The sequence below is a fragment of the Tasmannia lanceolata genome, unplaced genomic scaffold (assembly GCF_043159265.1).
Source record: "Tasmannia lanceolata isolate RefF3 unplaced genomic scaffold, GAP_Taslan_0.1 ptg000003l, whole genome shotgun sequence".
NCBI classification, from domain to species: Eukaryota; Viridiplantae; Streptophyta; class Magnoliopsida; order Canellales; family Winteraceae; genus Tasmannia; species Tasmannia lanceolata.
The window spans coordinates 583,001-607,738 of NW_027518680.1; the positions used below are offsets into that span (position 1 = coordinate 583,001).

Consider the following 24,738-nt stretch of genomic DNA (forward strand, 5'->3'; position numbering starts at 1 on the left):
GCCAACTTACCCAATCTACTTCCAAGATGATTCAACAGTGAGATCTTTTCCCAATCCAATTGTTGGATCTCACATATTCTTACAATTATAGAAACACACTAAAAGAATTAAAAATATTTTCATTTTTTACGGTTTCAAGATCCTCTAATGCTTCTTCCACATTAACGAACATGAAGAAGATCGAAGCCAATCATGAGTACATATGAGAGCTTGTACTATCTTAGGAGTCAAAGAACTCCTAAATGCATCAAGAACACGTCCCCCGTGCTAAATGCCGACTCTGAGGCAACAGTACAGATGGGAACCGCCAACACACTCCAGGCCATTTTTTATAAGATAGGAAATCTAGGATTGTTAACTTTCCACCACCCTAAAATATCTGAGTCCTCAATGTCTTCTTCGATAGCTTCACTTAAATATCTTTCCAACTCCGATTTATTATCCGCACCTTCGAATTCAATGTTGTGCTTCTTAAACTTTTCCTTCATCATCTTTCTCACATGTTGTTTCGGTTCTTCCATTTGTGAGTTTTGAGAACTTGATTGCCCCAAGTGAACTTGATTGTCATGTGGTGTGTTGCTTGTGTTCCCATTGTTAAACTCATCAAACATTTCAACTGTGACATGTAATACTTTTCCCTCCAACTCCTTGCCTTTGTCATCTCCATACATATCAATAAGAGCAAACTTTACAAAAACAAGCCTGTTTCGAGGGTCAAGAACAACCGCAATATAAATTAACTTATTCATCATTTTAATGTCGCCCCAATACCTGTCATACTTCTCTTTCATTCTCCTGGCCATCAATACTAACCTAAAGTCATCACACTGACTCCACTGCTGCAAAAGGCATTCAACCTCACTAATTTCAGAAAATAGAATGTTGGATGTAACATACAATGAGCCCGAAACCCGTATGGTGAGCTCATAAAAGTTTTGAAGTAAGGGCAATATCCTCCTTACTTTTTCCCACTCTACATGATCTGGCTTCCTAATCCCATTCACATCCCCTGAATCAAGTTAACTACTGAAAAAATGATCTTCAAGGTTAAACCTATCAAATGCCTTTTCAATTTTTTTTAGCTGCCTTCAACATCAAGTATGTCGAGTTCCATCTAGTAAAAACATCTAGGCACAACAAGCTCTTGCTTTGAATTCTTTCATTCTCAACACATTCTTTGAAGAGCTTCAACCTAATTGGAGAACTCCTCACATATCTGACCACCGCTCGAACACGTTCAATTGCAATTTCCACTTCCTTCAATCCATCACACACAACTAGATTGATTATATGTGCAATACACCTCAAATAAATGTATTTTTCTTGCAAAACACTAGACCCCCATTTGATAATTCTTCTCTTCAAGTATCCAATCGCAACATCATTTGAACTCGCATTAGCCACAGTAATTGTGAAGACTTTATCTATCCTCCACTCAAGCAGACACTTCTCAACCACCTTACCAATAGCTTCACCTTTATGACTAGAAATTGGACAAAAAATTATTATCTTTTTGTGCAATTTTCAATCATTGTCTATATAATGAATTGTGAACTACATATAGTTGATTCTTTGCAAAGATGACCAAGTGTCTGTGGTGAGACAAACCCTTTGAGCTGAGTGTTTAAAATACTTCTTCAACCTCAACCTCTCTTCCAAGTAGAATTGAAAGCAATCCCTCGTAACCGTCGAACGTGACGGAATACGAAATCGACGGCATGCAATTAACATCAAATATCTAAACCCTTCATTCTCCACAAACTTGAAAGGGAGCTCATCAACAATTATCATACGGGCTAAGGCATTCCTAATAGCTTCTTGGTCAAACTTCCAATGAGTAAGGGTTCCACTACCATCCCCCTCTTGACCCTTGATCGGTTGGTAATTCAACTGTGTCTGATTTGTGATATTCGCGGAAAACAGTTTGCATGAAGAAATATGATTCTTAAGTGCGGAAGTTCCATTTTTTCGCGGATCACAACAATACTAATTCTCGCAATACTTACACCTACCCTTAGTTTCACCCTCCTAATCAAAAATTTTTATAAAGTGATCCCGCACTTATGACCTAGGCTTCATTGCCTTTCTCTTCCGTGAGGTTGCAACCATTTCGCTTGATGATTGCTCACTAATAATAACATTAGGAGCCTGAGCGTCTCCTTCTTGCGACATCTAAAGAGATAATAGAAACAAATCAACAAGATACCCACTACCCAACACATAATAAGATACCCAACACAAGATAATTATAGCTCTCAGTACTCATAAGGAAATCTGTTAAGAAAAAAACAAGCTAAATTTAAGCAATCCAAGAGGGATAAAATGAAAATACAGAACATTTAGCAAATAGATGCTCCAACCAAATATTTCATCTGTAAGCAACCCTCATTTTAAAGCTTCAACCAAAGGATAATCAGGTTAGACCTTAGAAATGGAAATCAAAACCCTATAAAAAGAAGCCCTTTCGTAACCTAACTAAGTCCAATTTCAACAGCACACAACTAAAACCAAAGAGACCACAAGGAAATAGCATGATCACTGATCAGAGTAAAACACAAACCAAAATTTAATATGCAATTGCAGAAAAAGTGAAAAACCACTAGCCTGTCAAAAAATCATGAAATCTCATAAACTCAAAACCCAATTTAATTCACAGCCCAATCCTACAGATCATCCAAATATCCAATACACTTACAAACAACCTTAAACCCAATGCTTCAGAGTCCAGAGCATGGTTTTAAATTTCGACCGAAATCCGAAATTTCAGATTTCGGTGGGGACTGAGACCGAAATTTTCCGAAATTTCATTTTTCGCCATTTACCAAATTTCGGATTTCGGTCTGAAATTTTGATTAAATGCCATTATATATATTTTTTAAAAGTGTCACAAAATTTCGGAATTTTGGACCAAATTACCAAATTTCGAACCGAAATTTCAGTTTTCGGTGGGGTCCGAAACGGTTACCGAAACCGAAATTTTAAACCATGGTCCAGAGTAACCTCAAAACCCAATTTAATTCACAGCCAAACCCACTACAAACTCCACTTCGATCCAAACACACTACAATCTCATCTTCCTTTAACTTACAACCCAAGACAGAACACCCACCATGAAATATTGAAATCCCCAATCATAGCCACCATGAAACCCTAAATCCAAACAACCCAGAACCCACAAATCCAGACAACCCAGCAAGCCAACACCCACAAATCCACCATGAAACCCTAAATCCATACAATACAACCCTCTCCTGCTCTCCAAACCGGCAAACCCACCACACTCATCCAAACCCACAACTAATAAGGAAGAAGAAGAAGAAGAACCCAAGAATATGCGTATAAATAAGGGGAAACGTACAACATACCTTCGATTCTTCGATCTTCGAAGTGGAACGACTGATTGATGGGGTGATGGCCGTCAAAGGTCGAAAACCGCCGCAGAGATGGCCGTCGAAGACTGAAAACCGTTGGAGTGATGGCCGTCACGACGTCGCGGGTCGTCAGATGGATGAGGTAGGGTCACGGACTTGCTGGTCTCTTGGTACTCGTACTTTTCCTCTTCTCAGTTCTCACTTCTCCTCTCTATGTAGTCTGTACTCTGTAATCTGGCTCTGTTTGGTTGCAAAAAGTAAGGAAGACGGCTGAGCATTTCTAGGAATATGAAATACCAAATGTTGTTTGGTTGTCATTTTTTAGCTCAAATCCCATTGGACTTCTAGACATGGAAGAGACATAATTATTAGCTTTTGGTTTAGGTGGCGCCTATGTGGGGGATTGTCCCCTCCCCTACTTTTCCAATGCCAAACCTTGTTTTTGGTAAATTTTAGAGGGGAGAAGAGTAGAATATGATATACCATGTGTAATCATTACTTTTTTCTCTCTTTCTCTCTCCTCTTTCTCTCTCTTCTACTATTTATTTTGTTAATGACACCCCTCCATTCTCCCACATGCTTTGACATCTAACCAAACACACTACCAAAATTCCCCAAAATTCCCTCTAATCTTCTCTTGACAAGTCTACACATATCCCACCCTTGTCACCTCCTTGTTGACTACTACTTCCACTAAAATCTCATCTAAAAAAAGAACCTCAAAACCCTAGAAAAACGAACAAACGAAGTATATTATGATATATATTCTCAATTCACCAATTTTTTACTCGGGACACCCCCTTGAGTAATGACTACTCTTTTTTATTCTAGTGGTGGTTGTCCCAAGTAAAAAAAAGCGGTGAATATGACATTCAAAGTGCAAATTTGCATTTTTCGTTTTTTTAAGCAATCCTCCCCATTCGGTGTTTCGGTTCTGACCGAATTGTTTTAACAAAAGCCGACATCTAAACCGAAAATCGAAATTGATTAGAAAATAGAAACCGAAACCGAACCGAAATACCATTTAACCGAACCGAAATAACATACTGAATTCAGTTCGGTCGGTTATTTCGGTTTCAACCGCACAGTGAACAGCCCTAGTCGGGACTAATTGAGGTACAGGCCCCACCCTGAACACTCCTAAAATATCAAATACCCAGTTGGGCCTGTCCAAGGATAAATTAAATCTTGATGCGAAGGGAGGATAGCAAACCGATGAAACAAACCCCAGCTTGCTTTCCTCATGGAAAACAACTTGGGCCTTATCTTATCCTCTAATTCCTGGTCTCCTATCCCGTGGTCCCACTCTTAATGAGTTATCATTGACCCGCTCACCAGGTTCAATTTCCTTTACACCCTTCTCTTAACCCATTTTGCATTAAGGCTTGTATCTTGGGCCTCAAAGAAAAATTGGGCCAAGCCCATTTACTTTCTCATCTTGGCTTGCTCTCCAGGCCTTATTCTTCAGGCTTGATTGATGCATGTTTGACCCTTTACTAGTTGCTTGCATGTATGTAGGCGTTGGCATGTCTTTTGACAATTGGACCCAACATTAATTGTCCCCGACTGGACAGGCCCATGGTCGTCGCAACATATCCACACAACCAAGCTTGATTGTGAGAGGCCCAACAGTCACCTTGATGTATGTCCTTTCTACAAAACATGTTATATGAGCCACTCACATAGTTATTAAGTAGGGAAACTTTACTTAACATATTGCTGTAACAAAAAAATGCACGTAATTGGCTTGGGCCTAGCACTATGCAGTCCTTAGACTGGGTATGAGCCTATGTAGATGATTGTGACCCTTTTTAGATACCTTGGGCTTTCATATCAAGTTCTAGTTGTGGGCCCAATTAAAAAAACACATGTCCAATTGTCCAAATGCTTGCAATAATGCAGGCAGCCATTGGTCCAATGCCTCATCTGGTCAATGGTCAAAGGAGGCATCAATGAGGACGATTGGGCCCCACTTCTACATGGCCTAGTTGTAGGCCCAATCCATGGCCTAAAAGAAAGACGCTTAATGGGCCCCACTTGTACATGGTTTACGTAATTGATTAAAACGGCACCCATTAGTCTGGCCAAATACCTTGATCCATTAATCCTTATTTGGGATTCTATCAAGAAAAGTTAAGAGCGCGTTTATTTGGGAACTGATATATTCGCCCCTTTTATTCCCTGGGCCAGGCCCCCTCTAGTGTATGTATGACTACCCTTTTATGCTACAAAGGGGTGTCCCAAGGAAGGAAAATTGGCGAACATATCATTTTCCATTTATTTTTGTAATCCTTTATGCTTAGGATGTTCCTTTGGATTGGACCAAGACTATGTTGTTGGCCTCATGATGTTCTATATGATCAGCGGTCTTGTGGCATACATGTCCACATGCCCCCAAAGACCCAAAAATTGACTTTTCCATTGATAGTAAAGTAAATATCTACTCTGTTCCTATGTCCTTATATCTACTAGTAGAGCTCCGTTCTGTGTTCAACCTGAGCTCAAAGAACACACATTAGGGGTCCTAGAATGTCGATTCTGGGAGACCGCTCCGACGCTCAAGTAAGAAATCAGCACACAAACGGGAGAACCTAGGATAACATAATAACAGTCGCAGTGCTTGTAAGTAGTGACTGTGAATAATTTAAGATGTGCACCTTTAGGCGTGGGAGTCTTTTTATAGTGGAGGAATCCAAGGCAGTTTAGAATACTTGCCTTTGTCGGAGTCTATACATAGCATAGGGCTCGTGCATATCTATAAGCTCACAGTCCGGATGTTTCAATGCAAAACGGGTTACGAGAAGAGTGGATTCGGTGAAAGAGAAAGATAAAGAATAAGAGAGAGCCCATTGTATTGAAATGAGCGTACAAGATAGGAAATTGGGGATATTGGGGCCAATAGAAGGGAAAAAAGAATAAGGGCCCCTTTGGCAACCATGGAAATTTATTCCATAGAATATGGGTGGGCTCAATTGTGAAAGAGGAGTTGAGAAGAAGGGTGAGGGAGAGACTTAAGAGGGCACTAGTGCCAGGAGAATAAGAAATCCCTAAGGCTCTGTTCACTTGTTCTCCTAGGAAAGGAAAAGAAAAGGTTTCCCGAGAAACTGACGTGGCAAAAGGAAAGGAAATCCTTAGAAACTGTGCAAGAAAAGGTTTCTCGTGCTTGTTCACGGGCGTAGGAACTGTGCAGGAAAAGGTTTCCCGAGAAACTGCTTGCCCATCTTTTTTCACTTGTTTTCCCGGGAAAGCAAATCTCATCAAAATGGTGGGAAATGGTTTCTCACACTTGTGAGAAAAGACTCTTTTCCACGTCATTTGTGGGATTTTCCATGTCATTTTTGACATTTTCCACCTAATCTTTTTAGTTTCTCAGGAAAACAAGTGAACACCACTATTTTAGCTTTCTCGGGAAAAAAGGAGGTGTTTTCCCGGGATTTGATTTCCCGAGAATGCAAGTGAACAGAGCATAAAAGAAAAAGAGTAGGGAAAAACAGCCTACTTCAAATTGGGTTTTTCGTACCTTTCATGAATTTGTCATGCGCTCCCTCACTCCCTACCTCTCAAGAGTATCCCTCTGATCCCTACTCTCACAACTGGCCCCACTAATATTCCACGTAATATTTTTTTTCAAGATTTCCAAAATGAGGCCCAAATTAAACTTTCGTATTTAACCACTTAATTAGTTGATTTGCGGGGCAATTTCGCTAGGAAAGCCATTTCACTGCTGGCTTTTGCATGACAGAACAACCACCTCAGATGAATTAAATGAATAAGACAAAATGTGCCAAAAAGTCAACCTGTGTGCAAAAGCTAGCCGTGAAATTGTCTAGCAAATCCCATAAATCAGAAAAAGTGTCAAACTAGAAATCCTTGGGTAAGTTGTTCCAAAGATTGGTAACCTGCTTGTATACCATGCCCACACCATTGGGGCTGTTCTTGATGTAAAGGGAGGATAACAACCCAGACTTGATATTCCAATGAAGAACAGCCCCATTAGAGGTAATGCTTAATTTGACTCAATTTGATGCCGACTCAAGTCGACTCGTCCTAACTGAGTACTATGGATCGTGGCCCTTGATAAATTTGGTTGGGTGGCTCTGTGCTTTAACGCCTTAAAGGCTTGGATGACTTCCATGGGACCCACAAAATCAGTTAGAGCTTGAGGCTGAGATGAGATATATGCTCTAGTCTCTAGGTCCCTTCTCAGCTCACCTCTTACAATTGATATTTCATAGAATAATTTTTCATGGTTGCCAAACATGCTCTAAGAAGTGTAATTTTTTCCTATTTTTAGGGACTCCTCGTGCCACCTCACTCCTCTCAGGTCTTTTCCTCTTCGGGCTTTCTCTCAAAACTGCCCCCATCAATATTGTATGAAAATAGTTTTTTCTTAGTTGTCAAACATGCCCTAAAAAGGAATTCACAAATCACAAACCATGGAAAAAACATTCGTCAGTAAAATGGTAGTCAAATAAATATCCATCCCCTCAATCATAGACATTTACATGAAGGCATTATAATAAAATCTAGAAAAGAGATGGAGGATCATTGGTGTGGGTCCCAGACTATGGCATGTGCTTTTTATAAGAAGATTCATTGTACATCTATTCCATGCCAAAATCTATAAACTATTGTCTCTCCCTCCCACATGGAAGTGGGCCATTTTCACCCCGCAAAGATAAGACCAAATCATTCAACCTTTTCTCGACAATTACCCCTAAAGTCGGGCATTACACCCTCCTAAGTGTGCATAACTCACCCAAATAGCTTTGCTGACAACTAGTATCCAAGATTACCCACAATGCATATTGTCTTTTACGTAGTTATTGGTCCAACACCACACCTTACTTCAATAACTTAATGTCATACCACTCCCACTGTAACTTTGAAGGAGAAGGATTCTCCTTCACCATACATAAATTTTGTAAGTGGAATGAAACCACGAGAAGCTCTTAATACGAGAAAGGCTTTGTGACATAAAAGTAGGGTTTTTAATAACTAAGAAGAAATTTACACCTATAGCCATAGAGAAATGTACATGTATAAGATCTTTAAGAGATTTCATATGCCTTATTTTTCAAAGAGTACTGTGGGACCCGCTAAACGTTAATTTGTTGGCCCACAACGTAAATAGGTAGTGCTCCATCAATCATCTCCATAGGATGATCCTAACTCTCGATCTATAGAGGTCTCTATAATGTGCAGCCCCTCTACAGATTGGAAGGTTAGTGTTGGAAAGTTGCCTTATTTCCCACCCACCGTAGCTTGCTTGGATGGGAAGGCAAGAGGCAAAAATGAAAGCTACTTTTTTAGGTTTTGAGGAAAACCTAAATACCAAAAGAGAGTGGGTTTTCTCTTGTGAGAAGGAAAGCAAGAGAGGACGAGCGAGATGCTTGGGGTATGACGGGTACTCTAAGGGAGAGAGAGAGAGAGTGAGAGATAAGAAGAAGGAAGAAAAGGGTTTTTTCTTGGGTTTCTTCTTGGGTTCCTCTTGGATTTTCTTTCGGGTTTTCTCGGATTTCTCTTGTGTACGATCTTAGGTTTGAGAAACAAGGAAAGGGTTGCGGGTTTTGGGTTTTGAGATTAATCCATTGTAACCTTGTATTTTGTTTTTCTCATAGTGGAAGATCGTGTTTCTCGCCCGTAGAGTAGGCTTGGCCGAATCACGTAAAATTTTGGTGTTCATCTTGTGGCTTGTTTGTTTATTTTATCTTATCCGTTTAATTTGTGCACGATCGGATCGAATTGCCCGACTGATTTTCTCAACAGGTGGTATCAAAGATCAGGTGGAGCGATCGTCGAGGCCAGGAGGAGTGATCGTGGGTGTTGTGGTTGGATCGCGGTTAGAGCGATTTTTTGGAGTAGAAAGATTATCCAGGAAAGATTCTTGTTCGAGGTGGAGCGCTACACCGAGAAGTGCGAAGTAATCTGAAATGGCGGTAAAATCAACTTCTACTGAGTTCAACATCGACAAATTTGACAGAAAGAACAGTTTCACCCTATGGCAAATGAGGGTGAAGGACATCCTAGTTCAACAGGGCTTGGCTAAAGCGTTGAAGGGAAAGGATGGGAAGCCGGAGAAGATGACAGGTGGCGAGTGAGAAGACATAGAGTTGAAGGCGGTCAGCACGATTCGACTATATCTTGCAGATAGCGTTATGTTTAATGTTATGGAAGAAGAAGAAGCGCCTAAATTATGGGAGAAGTTGGAAAAGCTTTATATGTCAAAAAGCTTGGCCAACCGGTTGTATCTGAAGCGGCAATTGTAAGGGTTGAAGATGCAGGAAGGTGGTGATCTTCTGGAACACATCACGGTGTTCAATAGGCTTGTGGATCAGCTCCACAAGGTTGATGAAAAGTTGAAGCAAGAAGACAATGCCCTTATACTTCTTACTTCACTTCCTGATTCGTATGATAACCTGGTGACTACTTTACTATATGGCAAGGATACGATAAAGTTGGAGGAAGTCACGGTGTTGCTCTTATCGAATGAGATGCGAAAGAAACATCTGCTTAGTGGAAGTGAAGAACATGGTTGGTTGTTCATGGTGGGAATCAAAGAGAAAGGTCGTCTGACAGGGGATCAGGAAAAGGCAGGTCAAGATCTAGGCTTGGCGGAAAGGGTGTGCAATATTACCGTTGCAAGGAATATGGTCACATCAAGCGGGATTGTCCAAAGCGAGCTGACCAGGTGGACAATGGTGCTATGAATATTGTGGTGGCGACGGATGAGGAGCGCAAAGTGTTTGGAGACGTTCTCACAGTCTCCTCAGGTAATCACACTTCTCATGATGAGTGAATTCTAGATTCAGGTTGCTCTGTTCATGTATGCTCCTGGAGAGAATATTTTGATAAGTTCTATGAGACAAGGGCGGGTGTAGTGTCCTTGGGTGACGGGTCTACTTGTAACGTCACGGGAGTTGGAACGGGAAAGATCAAAATGTTTGATGGAGTAGTTTGTACTTTGGGTAGTGTGACGTATGTCCCAAAGCTAAGAAAGAATCTAGTATCTCTTGGCCGATTAGACTCCACGGGTTGCAGTTTTTCAGCTGCAGGTGGAGCCATGAAAATCACACACGGTTGTATGGTTCTGATGAAAGGCGAGAAGTGTGGCAGATTATATCGTCTGGTTGGGGACACGGTGACTAGTGTTCATAAGATCTCGATGGTTAGTTGGAAACGGAGTGGTAGCACGTGCACGCATAGGGTCTCTTTCGCAGTTGGTGCAGAGACGAGTTTTCAGTTTCAGACGATTGTGAGAGGATGACAGTACCTTCATTGGAGATGATTGATCGAGATCCTTCTCCAAGGTTGACTGGATGAGTCAACGGGTTAGCAACTACACATGTGCATTGGTCATGTTAATCGAATCGGGAGGAGTCAGAACCAAGGTGGTTCGAGGGTGTGTAGCTGGTACTTCAGAAGGCCAATGATGGTTTACGGTAATAGCAAACCGGTGACAACATCAACGAAAAATCTTCAGGTGGCTGGAAAATAAGCCAAGGTGGAGATTGTTAGAAAGTTGCCTTATTTCTCACCCACCGTAGCTTGCTTGGGTGGGAATTTAAGAGGCAAAAAGGAAAGCTACTTTTTTAGGTTTATGGGAAAACCTAAATACCAAAAGAGAGTGGGTTTTCTCTTGTGAGAAGGAAAGCAAGAGAGGTCGAGCAAGAGGCTTGAGGTATGACGGCTACTCTAAGGGAGAGAGAGAGAAAGAGATAAGAAGAATGAAGAAAAGGGTTTTTTCTTGGGTTTCTTCTTCGGTTCCTCTTAGATTTTCTTTCGGGTTTTCTCGGATTTTTCTTGTGTACGATCTTGTGTTTGAGAAGCGAGGAAAGGGTTGCGGGTTTTGGGTTTTGGGTTTTGAGATTAATCCATTGTAATCTTGGTGTTTATCTTGTGGCTTGTTTGTTTATTTTATCTTTTCCGTTTAATTTGTGCACGATCGGATCGAATTGCCCGGATGATTTTCTCAACAATTAGAATATCAACCTATTAAAATGATTTTCAAGGAACAACCTATTTACATTGTGGGACACCAAATGAAAGGTTTGGATCTTCCTATGAAGTGTGCCCTACGATACCTTTTGAAAAATACTGAACTTCACGTGAACACTTCCAACTTTTCCCATTTTATATAGTATAGGAGAAATGATACATTTTGTTAAGGGGAACCATACAATGAGAAGCTCTTAAAGCTCTTAATACAAGGAGTGCATAAGAAGCTTGACTTGGGCCCACTCACTTGATGTCAGGATGATCCGATCACTTGATCTAATGGTCCCAAATTTTAGAAATAATAACGTGAAAATCACTTTGTTTTCTAACCATTCTCGAATGCGAATTGCGACCATCTTTTCTCAACTGTGTCCATTTGTAACCCATTAATCAGATGGTTATGATAATGAGATTAATGGGGTTTTCCATTCTTATCTAAATCAAGGGTCTAGATCAGGCTAAAATGCCCATATTGTGCTTCTAATGAAATTGCAGAATTTTTCACACATGCGCCATGGAAGTGGAGTGCTCTTTGCATGCTGGGAGATTTTTTATTGGAAAGTTTTTTTCATTTAAAATAAATTTGTAAGGATTTAGTCAATTTCCATCGAGTTTTTTCCAAAATAAAAAACTTTTAAGTAAAATTACAAACCTACTAGACGTTGGGATTTTTTCCATGTAATAATATTTTTATTTTCCATCACTTTCTTTTCCATAAATCTGAAACGTCTGTAAAGGATATTGCTGGAAAATTCTAACATTATGTGAGATTCTTTATGTAATTTGGCAAATGAATCCGCCGAATGTCACGGACTATGATCCCTTTTTTCCCTATGGCAAACAACCATTTTTCCAGAAAGAGTTCCATTTTAGGAGATATGAGTAAGGGTAGTAGACACGAGAATCAGGTTGGTTTCAGAAAGCCGCACATTGTATCATGAAAAGTAACGAACTAACTATAGATTTTTCAATGCTTTCTCTGTTGCATCTTTTGACTTAAGAATCTCTTCAGAGAAAGCATGATCCTTGTGGGATGTTGCATCATCATCAGTTTTGGGTTAATTAGGGCTTAACCCTCATGAAGAAGATATCATATGCAAAGAAGAAGTTTCCAACCCCTTTCGTTCTTCTTTTCCCAACTTTTTTACAAAACTTTTGTTTGTCTTTTTTTGTCTGAAATTAAAAGACGAACATAATAATTGTAAGAATGAAATGAAACACTAGCAAAAGGGGTGCAAATATCAATTCCCATAATGTAAGGGCCCGTTTGGATATACCTCATATTTTGTATTTGGATTTGGAATTGGGTTTTGAGTACAAAATGAATATATCTGCCAGCTCTTGTTGGGGGAGACATAGAGGGAAGGGGGTACTTCCTACTGCAGGGGAGACGTTGACGAGCCAAGAGGGTGAAGGAAACTGCCAGATCTGTGGATTTCCAATTACTTATTTCCACAGTTTATTTGGAAATCTGATTTTTTATACGGTCAGTCGCTGAATTGGAAATTCAAGGATTTGATCCGGATCCAAATGTCAACACAAAAAGGGCTGCAAATGTGAGAATTCCAAATCAAAATCTTCTCGCCATCCAAACGGGAATTGAAATAAAAGCCAAACAAAAGGCGTGATAATGATACGCTTCATCATTTTCCTAAGAATGAGATCATGGATTCGACAAGCATACAGGGTCTTGTTTGGGTTAACTCGGATCCAACAGTCCAACTCACCAGGGACCCGAGTCAGTGTGTCAAATTGACTAACACTATGCATAGATCATATTACCTTACACGTGACAGTGGGGGCCTGGGGGTCCATGCCGTCCATGATTGTTTTCATTAATGAAAACTATGATTATTGTTCCTATTTGTAAACTGAAATTAACCCTAATTTTGGATTGGCTCTTCTTTTCCTTCTTCTACTCAACTTTTTCTCTCATTTTTTTTTTGTGGTACACGATTTTCTTTAGGCTCTTGGCTTAGGTTATAGGTTGTCGGTGAGAACAAAAGACAACATAGAAAAAGATCATTTTGTTTTTTGTGATTTGAGTTTCCATTTTCTTTGTATTCAAGCATGACGATTGCCAATGGGAGGATCCTACTGTAAATCTGGCCGATGTGAAATTTTATAACTTTCACGCCCTGTATTGTAAATCTTCTTTGATAGTAAGTTTGTCGAAACAGCATGTGAATGTACCTCTCTATCTATCTATATATCTAAAAATCATTTTGACAATTGAGCGATGACCCATTTGTTAGATGGGTCGTATAACCTTGGGCAAAATCATTAATTTTGAATTTTGCCCGTAACCCATGATTTCTAGGAACTATATGATTTGATGGTGATAAAAATAAACATAATTAAAATACCTTGATTGATGAAGTCACAAAGAAGATCTTCTACTTGATCTACTCTCCGAATCGTCACGAACGAACTCTTCGTCGCGAATGCCGAAAGTTGATCCGATGAGATCTTTTGATTTTACACAAAAATAGAACAAAAATCAGATGTTATTAGATGGGAACTTTGACCAAGCTTGAGAGTAGAAGCAACAAAAATATAGCCCCAAACGAGATCCCAATATGCCAGAATCTCCGAGAAGTTGATGAGATGAATTTCAGCCTCCAAGAAGAAGTTGAATTTCAACTAGGAAGCCAAGTAACTGATTCGGTCGCTCAAGAATATTTTCCAAAGTGTGCCACTAAAAACCAAAAACGTGAGATAGAGTCGCACAATAGCAGCATGCATGGATTTTTATAAGAGAATGAGAGAAATCTGACTTCTTTAATATGAACCGAGATAAAGTTGCACGAGACAGAGACGAGAGTCCTCCAAAAACACTTTTTCATAAAGTATATCAAATCTGGGTTTTCTTCTTTTGTAGATAAAGTGAGAAATAGTTGCCAATGTAAAGTCGTATAAAGGGGCTGCCAATATAAAAATTGAGACTCTCCTTAAAGTGACCAATGACATCCCCCCTGCGACTAATTTCCAGTTCTTATTAAAATCCAAAACAGTAAGGACTCCCACTCCTTCATCACCTCCTAGCATTAGATAGGATCAATTTAGGTGGGGCCCATAGTTTGTAGAGAGAGAGAGAGATAGGCACGATTTCAAGTAGGAGAAAATTTCATCTCAAGAAATTGCATTGTCTTAGTGCACTAACTCTAACACCATTTACAATAAACCCATTCGACAGCCTACATGCACTTAAAATGAGTAGTGAGTTAGAGAGAGATGTGGGGTTGGACTGTCCCATCGATGACTAGAGGTTAGGGAGGATACTTCTATTAAAAAATGTATTAGAGCAAAGAGTTAGAGTAGGGGAACCGGTTTTAAGAGTCACATTAAACAAAGAAAATCAATTATTGCAAATGACACTAGCATAAACAGAAAACTCACCAATAAGGTGATTTTTTTGTTAGACGTGACATGTCGGCTACCTAGCCAGTCATAAACGTAGTTCCAATATCATTTTCCTTCATAACAATCTATCCTTGTCATGTTTTGGATTTTGAGAAACAATTGTGAGTCCCAAACCGATTACTGGACTCGAAATTAAACATAATTTTGACTACAATAATTGGCCCCGAAACCTTCGGACTATATCAACCGATTGTCATTGTCAGTCCTAGACTGGCCTATTATTGAACTTAGTTGTCATAATCAGGACAGTTTGGCACTCACAATCTGTTCTCAAAATCCAAATCAAACTGGGCCTGAGAACCGTATAAATTTTTGGAGGGAGAAGTGGGTAGTCGGTCAAATTTAACGTGAGAGGGTGTCATGTTAACGGTAAAATGATCGCGACTGTCAGTAGCAGAGCTTCTACATTTTGTTTTATTTGGGGTAGGAGGCCATTGAACTAATGAAGTGGAAGAATCCTTTCATTTTTGGAAAGGTGTGAAAGACTCAAAAACCGAGCCACTGAATTTAATTTCCACCCCAGATTATGCCCAGCTGACGCGTCTCTCTCCTGGATTGAAAGGGACACCCGAAAGGGAATACCCAAAGTTACAGAACAAAAAATTAAAAACTAATTACACAATGAATATGACATCAAATAGGAAATTGATCAGATCAATTCATCGAGTTGCATACCACCCCTCTTTTAGCAAATTTTAATTCCGTAAATAATTTAAGTTTAATCAAATTCTTAATGCGGTCTAATATGTAAATGGAGATGAGGATTTAAATGAATATATAGATTAAAGACAACTAACAAATATGAGAATTAAGATTTCATGCTTAAATTAAAAAATAATGAGGTCTATAACCGTGCTAGATTGCAAATTAATGTTCTTATGAAGGCTTGATATATTGACTAATATGAAAATTAAACATGAAAACAGATTTAATAAATAAATATGAATGAATAAATAAAGAGAAGGGTTAGATCTCTGGTGTATGAAGAACGTAAATAAACGTTGAATGTACATATATGTTGCCCCGGTTTGGGATTGTTGAAGAGGCAAAAATGATGGAAATCGAGGGCTTTAGCCTCTCTCTTTTTATCAATGTAATAAGAGAGACGATGGAAATGGAGGGTTTTGGCCTCATTTTTATCAATGCCATTAGAGAGAATGAGAGGAGAAGAAAATTTTCTTTTCTTTATAATTTTTTATTTTTTGTCTATTTTGTTGGAGATGAGAAAGAGAAGGGAAGAAGAGCAAGTGGGAAGTTGGAGAGTGTCACATAGCACAAAGAATCCATTGCATATGGGATTTGTTGTGGGTGTAAGGGACTTGGGTTGATAAAAAGGAGGGACATTTGACTGGGAATGTAAAAAAGAAAGCGTGGTTGGGTTGGCTGGTAAGAAAATTATGTTTAGTTTGTCATCTCTTAAAAAAGGCAAAAGAGATATATCTCTTACATGTGATCTGTTAAAAAGGGCAAGAGAAATATCTCTAATAAAATTATAATAATTTTATATGATTTGCTAGGGACAATCCCAGAAAGGCATTTTGCGTAAGGCTGTTGTATGTGAGAGCAGCCACCTCATATGAGTAAATGAATAAGACAATTTATATTCAAAGAAACCATTTTTTAAGGAAAAAGTACTAGAAATCCCCTAAATCAAAACGTAATCCCCCAAAAAAATTCTTGATAATCAATAGTAATGTAGACTTTCTAAATAGGAACAACTAAAAGGGTAAATCAGTACATTCACTTCGATTATTTACCACATAGCCCTATAGATTGGAATAGTCGTAATTATAGAAAGGGAAACCAGGCTATAAATAGGTGCGGAGGAAAGCAAAGAAGAGAAGACGAAAACAGAGGAATGGAAGGAAAAAAAAAGGAACAGAGGGAGAAAATTTTGGAGCTTTGATTATTTGTATGAACAATGCCGAGTGTAAAACAAAGAGGGGGTTTGGGGGTTACTATGTGCGGTCTACATGTGGTGGAACAGACGTCTATAGATGGAAGCCATTACAGCCTTTCGAGCGGGCTTTTGCCATCATTGGGTGCTCGTAGTAATCGTACGATTAAGCTTCGGAGATTTATTATTTCTCCTTACGATCATCGATACAGGTGATTTCTTGTATTCTCTGATTAATATGTTGATGGGTGTTTGATGTTTTGTACATTGGTTTTTTTAAATTTGGAGATTGTGTGTTTTCTTCTTTTCTGTTAATATGATTTGAAAAAAAAGAGAGGAAAATAATGTGTTTTGTTTTGTGGGTTTTTTTTTTTTTTTCGGTGTAGTTTTAGTGGGACTTAAAAGAAAAGGAAGAAATTGTATTTTCTTTTTATTGCTGGCATAATGTGAGTAGTTTTGGGTTGATTTGGGGATGAAACATGGTTTTTATTTGAGGTCTTTTTTGAACTCTTGGATGTTTGGAAGTGAATAGCTAGACATGGTTGATGTTTGGTTTTTATTTTGTTCAGTGAGATTTTTGGTTGATCTTTCTTGAATTTTTTTTATTAACAATTTCCTTTTGGAGGCCTTTTTAGGTTCTCTCATTGTTTGGTTTTCTGTACATGTCTTATTTTATTTTAATTGTTTGAGTTTTTGTGGTTTATTTCATGCAAACTACAATGTGGATGCTCAAAACCCCCTTTTTGTGTGTCTTGTAAATGGTTTTGAGTTAATCATTCCTAAAATGTAGATCAACATTCCAGTTGGACCTTATTTTATTAGATGTATGTACCTGTTTGTTCTTTGTGACAAGAGAGAAACAGATGTTACTTTTTATTCTTTGAGGTTTTGGGTGTCTTTGGCAACTCATTTTCGATGCAAAAGACTTGATCCTGTCTAATTAATTGCAGATGTTGAAGTTTTTCAATGTATAACGCAGTCTCTCTACTCGCACTAAAATTTCTTGGATTTGGAAATCTTTTCAGTAGGTGTAGAGTTTTTTCACTTGATCTGATGAAAGAAAGTGATTTAGATATCATGCGTTTAGAACCCCTTTTTTCAGTCATTCAGGAGACAACAGGTTTGATGCATTTTGAGTTACAATAATTTTCAAGGTTTGTTACTTCTTTTGGCAGAGAACAGATAGTGTTCAGTTCATCAATCCTAGTCTTTTGTTTTGTTTTATTATTTTTAATTTTTTATTGTTATTGAAACTTTTACAGGACTTATGTTTGAATTAGGCTGAAAATACTAAACAACCTGTAGGGAAATTAACCGGGTAGAACTTACCCATAAAAGCTAGCCATTAGAGGGAGGGTGCCCATTCCCTTATAAGTTATAACCCATCCCCATCCATTTCTCATATCATATGTGGGACTACTTGCTTTTGCATGGAACCCCAGCACAACCAATTACTCCAAAAGCTTAAGATGTATATAATCATTTATACTTCAACACTCCCCCTCACGTGTGGCCCCTCTTTTTTGGGTTGGCCGTACACGTGGCACATGTGGCCCCCTCTCTTGGGTTGGCCGTACACGTGGACTTTTTTAACATCAAGGATTTTGAACCAGTACCTGCTGTGAGGCAATATCTCTGATACCATGTGAAACAACCAATTACTCCAAAAGCTTGAGCTGTTAGAGTCAGTGTTATTTAATCATTTATACTTCAACACTATCTTCTTATCTGTAATTCTGGTCGTAGTTGATGGTTTTGGAGGTTTATTAGTTATCATCCAATTATTTTATGAAAACTTGCTTTCCCACTAAGTTTGACCTAAATGAATCCGATTTTTGCAGACTCTGGGAGACTTTTCTGATTGTTTTGGTCATCTATTCTGCTTGGGTATCTCCATTTGAATTCGGATTCCTTGAGAGATCAAGAGGAGCTTTATCCTGGGCTGACAATGTTGTTAATGGATTCTTTGCCATAGACATCATCTTGACCTTCTTTGTTGCCTACCTTGACAAAGGGACGTATCTATTAATCGACGACCCAAAGCAGATTGCTCGGAAGTATTCAAGCTCATGGTTCGTTCTGGATGTTGCCTCCACAATACCTACGGAAATCACACATAAGATGTTGCCTACAAAACTCCAATCATATGGTTTCTTCAACATGCTTCGGCTTTGGCGTCTCCGAAGAGTCAGTTCCCTGTTTGCTAGGTAAAACTGATTTCTATTACCTATGCATTGGGGAAAAAAAGTACTTGAGTTAAACAATAGAATGAGGGATTTGGGAAGCTTAGTTTCTTCCAGATGGACGAATAATTGATTAATATAAATATATTTTTGTTCGGTAGTAAAGATCTGGAAAGATCTCGTGTTCAACTCCTGGGAAGTCCTCGTGTTGCACCCGTTACTTCTAAAATTTTCAAAAAAATAGTGAAGATCTGCAGATCAGATATTTTTTAGTCATTTCCTAGGAAGGATTCAATGTATGTTATAGCAAAATTTGGATATTCTCTAATCATATGTTAGCTTCTGTTCAATTTAACAGATTGGAGAAAGACAGGAACTTCAACTACTTTTGGGTTCGATGTGCGAAACTTATCTGTGTAGGTTTACCTGATAATATTTTGGTTATTTTTTTTACCAAGAAACTTTTTGTAGGAGCTTTCTTACTTGGTTCAGAAGTTTTTATAGGTGACTCTATTTGCTGTTCACTGTGCGGGGTGCTTTTATTATCTTCTCGCTGCAAGGTATCATGACCCGAGTAAGACATGGATTGGAGCTTCTATCACCGACTTCCCAGAGACAAGCCTCTGGATCCGGTATGTGACGGCATTGTACTGGTCGATCACCACTCTATCAACTGTTGGGTATGGCGATTTGCATGCTCAGAACACGAGGGAAATGATTTTTGACATCTTCTATATGCTCTTTAACCTCGGCTTGACAGCGTACCTGATTGGAAATATGACCAATTTGGTAGTCCATGGGACTAGTCGAACTAGAAAATTTGTGAGTTTCATACTTCCATTGTCATGTTATAAAAAATGAGTGTAATGGGGTGTATATAATATGTGCTTTAGGGATTTCTTCATGTATGCCATCTATGCACTCTACACATTCTGTATTATTTTTGTATTTACAAGCATTGAGACATGGATTGAGCATTAGTAGGTTATTTAACTGTACCATAATATTAAGATTCTTACAAGTAGCTATTTTTGGGATTGCAGAGGGATACAATCCAAGCGGCTTCAAGTTTTGCTCAAAGAAACCATTTGCCAGTGCGCCTGCAAGATCAGATGCTTGCACACTTGTGTTTGAAGTACAGAACAGACTCAGAGGGACTTCAACAGCAAGAGACTCTTGATTCCCTCCCAAAAGCCATTCGGTCCAGTATTTCCAATTACCTCTTCTACTCTCTTGTCGATAAGGTGTACTTGTTCCGAGGGGTTTCAAATGATTTGCTTTTCCAGCTGGTAAGGCATTGTAGACAACCAAAACCTTTCTAACATGCTGAACCAATCGAATGTTTTCCTTACCTTGGTGTCTTGTATTCTGAAAATTGTGAAGGTTTCAGAGATGAAAGCTGAGTATTTTCCTCCCAAAGAAGATGTGATCTTGCAGAACGAAGCACCAACGGACTTCTACATATTGGTGACGGGTGCTGTGGTAGCTTTGAACCCCTCTCTCTCTCTCTCTCAAATATAGTCTGAGATCTTATATTTAGTCTTGACTCTAAACACAAAGAACAGCCCAGAGATTTATTGTTCAAGGATTTTGGAATATTGTTAGTCTACTTCTCAGTCGGAACTTAAGAACTCTTGTTTTCTGTCACAAATTCAATGCCTCATTTTCTTTTAATTCATGCAATTATTGCTTTCTAATTTTCGAATCTTCTTTGCAGGATCTTCTGGAATACAAAAGTGGATCAGAACAGGCAAGTTTGAAGTAGTGCTTATCAATTATGCAGGGGTTTCTGTTTAGCTGACTTTTTAAGAGCGCTTCCAGAGTTGAGTTCTTTCAATGTTAGTAGTGTAATCAAGTAACTGACGGTTGCAGGTTGTTCGAGATGCAAAGACGGGAGATCTTTTTGGAGAGGTTGGAGTACTTTGTTATAGGCCACAGATATTCACAGTCCGCACCAAACGATTGTGTCAATTGTTGCGAATGAATCGTACTTCATTCTTGAATATCGTGCAGTCCAATATCGGAGATGGGACCATAATCATGAACAATCTTCTTCAGGTCCGTAAACCTGAGAACCTCACCTCATCATGAATATATAATATTAATTTAGTTGATTCTATTTTACTGATGACAAGGACTGTGTCTAATTAAAGTGGGTAATAACTATCAAGCGTTATTTCGAACAGATCTGCTGTTTTCTCTAAAGAATCTCACTCCATTGCTATGTGCAATCTCTTAAAATAATTTCAAAATTGGATACCAGGTTTGCTAAATTTACATTGATAAAACATAAAAAATAAAGCTATCTCCTCAACATGGACATTAAATTTTACTATTATGCACTCATGATCAGTTTTTTTCTTCTGGTGCAGCATTTGAAAGAGATGAAAGATCCAGTGATGGAAGCAGTTTTAGCAGAGACAGAGAACATGCTTGCTCGGGGTAGAATGGACCTGCCACTTAGTCTATCTTTTGCTGCAATTAGAGGGGACGATCTGTTATTGCATCAGCTCTTGAAACGGGGTTCGGACCCAAATGAATCAGACAACAATGGACGCACGGCACTGGTGTGTAATTTTCTTTCGTTATATTTTTTTATCTTTTCTGAGTAGTTTGTTTCTCATATAGTTAGTCATTAATTTAACTTAAAACTATTTGATTTTTTTTTCGTTTCATATTTAATCAGCATATAGCAGCATCAAAAGGAAGTGAAAATTGCATTCTTCTCCTACTAGATTATGGGGCAAACCCGAACAGCAGAGGTACATTCCATACATTTCAATATTTCATGATCTTTGATGCTTATTACCCTGCTTATTGAATTCATATGTTTTTGGGCCTTCAAAACGTCTGACAGGAAAAAACCTCTATTTATCTCTTTCTTCTCTTTTGTCATTACTCAAATTATGTTTATATAATTGTGTATTTCAATCATTCAAAAAAAAAAAATTTGTGTATTTCTGTCTATCTGGATATTATTATATCATATATCCTTATAAACTAATATTCTATATGATAATGGGATTTGCTAGGGTCCATCGCAGAAGGCCTTTCACGGAACGTCTGTTGCATGAGAGAGCAGCCACCTCATGAATAATGACAAAACCTGTTGGAAAATGAGCCTATGTGGCTGCTCTCTCATGCAACAGATGTTCCGTGAAATGCCTTTCGCGATGGACCCTAGCAAATCCCTATGAAAATATATTTTTAGATACTATTTCATAGCTGTATGTACTATTAGATTTTGCGGGGCAATGTAGCTCATACCAAAGCATTTCCCCATGTGTAGTTACCTAAACTGTCATTTCCTAGTCACCAGTGGCCAGTGGGTACCATCTCAAAATGTGGTGGACCTCGATTTTTTGCCTTCAATAATCAGTAGTATCCATACCATTTGCTGAAGTCATGTCTTTGTCTTTATTCTATACGAAAATAATAAAAAAAATCCTCTCATGGTCTGGTAATGCACCCCCTCTGTCTCCCTTTGTTTAAATGCTCTTCGATCAAGAGAAATAGACCACTTAGTAAGATCTTGGTCATGCTATGCTCTTTTTGCTAAATATAGTAATAATAATAGGAGGAGCAATGCTAAAATGAACATAATAACTAGAGTAATGCTAAATTGAACGTCACCATTGCCATTCAAAAAAATAAATTAAAAATTGAAGTGACCTTCAGTTTAGCATTCCTCTAGTAATAATACTACTAACAAGGAACAGCACTAATAATAATAATGGTAATAATAATAATAATAAGATCATCATCATAATTTTTTATTTTTTTTGAATAGTAATGATCATCATTATAATTATTATACAAACTGCTCTTATCTTGATAGTGACCACCTTTTTGCTAAAATGCAAATGTTTCATTGTCATTCTTATTATGGTGGGTGAGTTGGGTTTTCAGTTTGTCTGGGTGTGATACTCGCATGTTCCTCAAATATAAGATTATCTGTTCACTAAATACACTCACATCGCACTCTGTTCTCTGTACATAGATTCAGAAGGAAGTGTTCCCCTATGGGAGGCAATACTTGGAGGGCATGAATCAGTGGTCAAAATGCTTATAGACAATGGTGCGAAGATCATCAGTGGTGACGTTAGTAATTTCGCTTGCACAGCCACCGAGCAGAACAGCTTAGACTTGCTCAAGGACATAGTTCGTTATGGGGGAGATGTGACCCAACCCAAGAACAATGGAACAACTGCACTGCATCTTGCAGTTTGCGAAGGGAATTCCGAAATAGTCAAGTTTCTATTAGACCAAGGAGCTGACATTGACAAACCCGATGCCCATACTTGGAGTCCGAGAGATCTTGCAGAACAACAAGGCCATGAAGAGATAAAAGCTCTTTTCCAAGCCAAGAAAGAATGCACTGAGTCCTTTCTTGGTATATCTGAGCCCAAATTGCGTTTCATGAGCAAGTTCAAGAGCGAGCCTTCTATCCGTCATCTCTCACACGAGAGCCCATCCCTTTCGAGTGAGGGCCATCTTTGGAATAACAGGCGCAGGCGTAAAACAAACAACTTTCATAACTCGCTCTTTGGGATCATGTCGGCTGCTCAGACAGACGACAAGTCACCCAATTCACCCATGATCTCTGTGAAATGCACCATGAACAACAACCGGAATTTTCCTTTTAGAGTGACAGTCAGTTGCCCGGAAAAGGGTATTGAAGCTAGAAAACTTGTATTGTTGCCGGAATCGCTACAAGAGCTGTTGGATATTGGTGCAAATAAATTTGGGTTCTTGCCTACTAAAGTTCTAAGCAAAGATGGAGCTGAAATAGATGATATAGAGCTGATTAGAGATGGCGATCAACTTATTCTTGTCAGTGATGTTGGGTTGCAAGAGACTAACAATAAAAAGGTAGGGGATTGAGGTCGTGCGTGGATTGTGATTTTTCTTAGTTCAAGTAAACGTCTATTTTTCTGCCATGTGGCTCCAAGTTGAAGGTCAAGCTAGACTTGTGGGCTTACTCTGGACTAAAAGGAGGTGGTGATGATCGTGGGTCTGCTATGTTTCCTTTGTCCGTGGCTGGATTGGATTTTAGAGTAGTCAATGAGAAGTGTGGGGCACGGTTTGAAAGATAAAGAACACAAAATGCTGCCGACATTGAAGAATGTTAGTGAGCAGTAGATAAGGGAGGATTTGTAAATTCAAAGTCAAAACTTCAAGGAAAGCCATTCTTCCCAAAAGCCCACCATAAATGTCTTCAATTATCGTTGTGATCTCTCTTTGTTCTTCTTTGTTTTTGGGAATGGAGAAGTTGTAAGATTTGTAACGACTTTATAGAAAAAAAATTGAAGAGTAGTTCAAATTTATCTCTCTATGTTGGCAAGATACAAGTGAAGCTTAGGTGAAACCTTTGCACTTGCATTGGATTGAGGACATAAATATTGAAGAGGGGGCGAATATATCAGTGTCACTGTTTTTAATTTTTTATACTACAAGGTGGTGGCCCTGGGAAGAAAAGGAGGAGAATGTATCAGTTACGATGAGATACACTAATATCAGTGTGGCCCATTGTGCAGGGGCAACTGGGAAATAATATGTAGGCCTCCCTTTTCTAGCATTTCCACCCTCTTTTATTTGTCACTTCTAAAAAATGGATGTGTTTCCACCCTTTTCCAGCAAAGGGTTTCCCTTGTGATTGCCCACCACTTCAACGGATTCAATTATATGTATTGTAAGGTGTAAACTTATTTTCATGGAAATTCCAAAATTTGAAAATTTTCGCTGATTTCTATGAAAATTTTAATCCTATTTGGTTGGAAAAATTATTCCATGGCATTTTTTATCTATGAATGTTTTTACCTATATCCAAGTAGCACCTTAGAGAGGCCGGCCTCTAATGGCTCTC

The 24,738-nt window shown here is 38.7% G+C and overlaps 1 protein-coding gene across 1 annotated transcript; it reads left to right on the forward strand.

Annotated features, from left to right (window-relative positions):
- Positions 1-16,610: 16,610 nt before the first annotated feature.
- LOC143846737 (potassium channel AKT1-like) lies at positions 16,611-24,205 on the forward strand. The gene is made up of 11 exons (XM_077355271.1): positions 16,611-16,901; positions 18,531-18,896; positions 19,231-19,288; positions 19,377-19,694; positions 19,916-20,161; positions 20,256-20,354; positions 20,590-20,622; positions 20,745-20,930; positions 21,245-21,439; positions 21,559-21,634; positions 22,873-24,205. Exons 1-11 carry the CDS (start codon positions 16,714-16,716, stop codon positions 23,754-23,756), a joined length of 2,649 nt encoding a protein of 882 aa, XP_077211386.1. The 5' UTR covers positions 16,611-16,713; the 3' UTR covers positions 23,757-24,205.
- The last annotated feature ends 533 nt before the right edge of the window (positions 24,206-24,738 follow it).

What these genes read in the sequence shown, in the direction of transcription:
- LOC143846737 (XM_077355271.1), top strand. Translation starts at nt 16,714, where the DNA reads ATGCCGAGTGTAAAACAAAGAGGGGGTTTGGGGGTTACTATGTGCGGT. An exon ending in CCTTACGATCATCGATACAG is followed by an intron (nt 16,902 to 18,530) that starts GTGATTTCTTGT and finishes CGATTTTTGCAG; the next exon opens with ACTCTGGGAGACTTTTCTGA. An exon ending in GATGTGCGAAACTTATCTGT is followed by an intron (nt 19,289 to 19,376) that starts GTAGGTTTACCT and finishes AAGTTTTTATAG; the next exon opens with GTGACTCTATTTGCTGTTCA.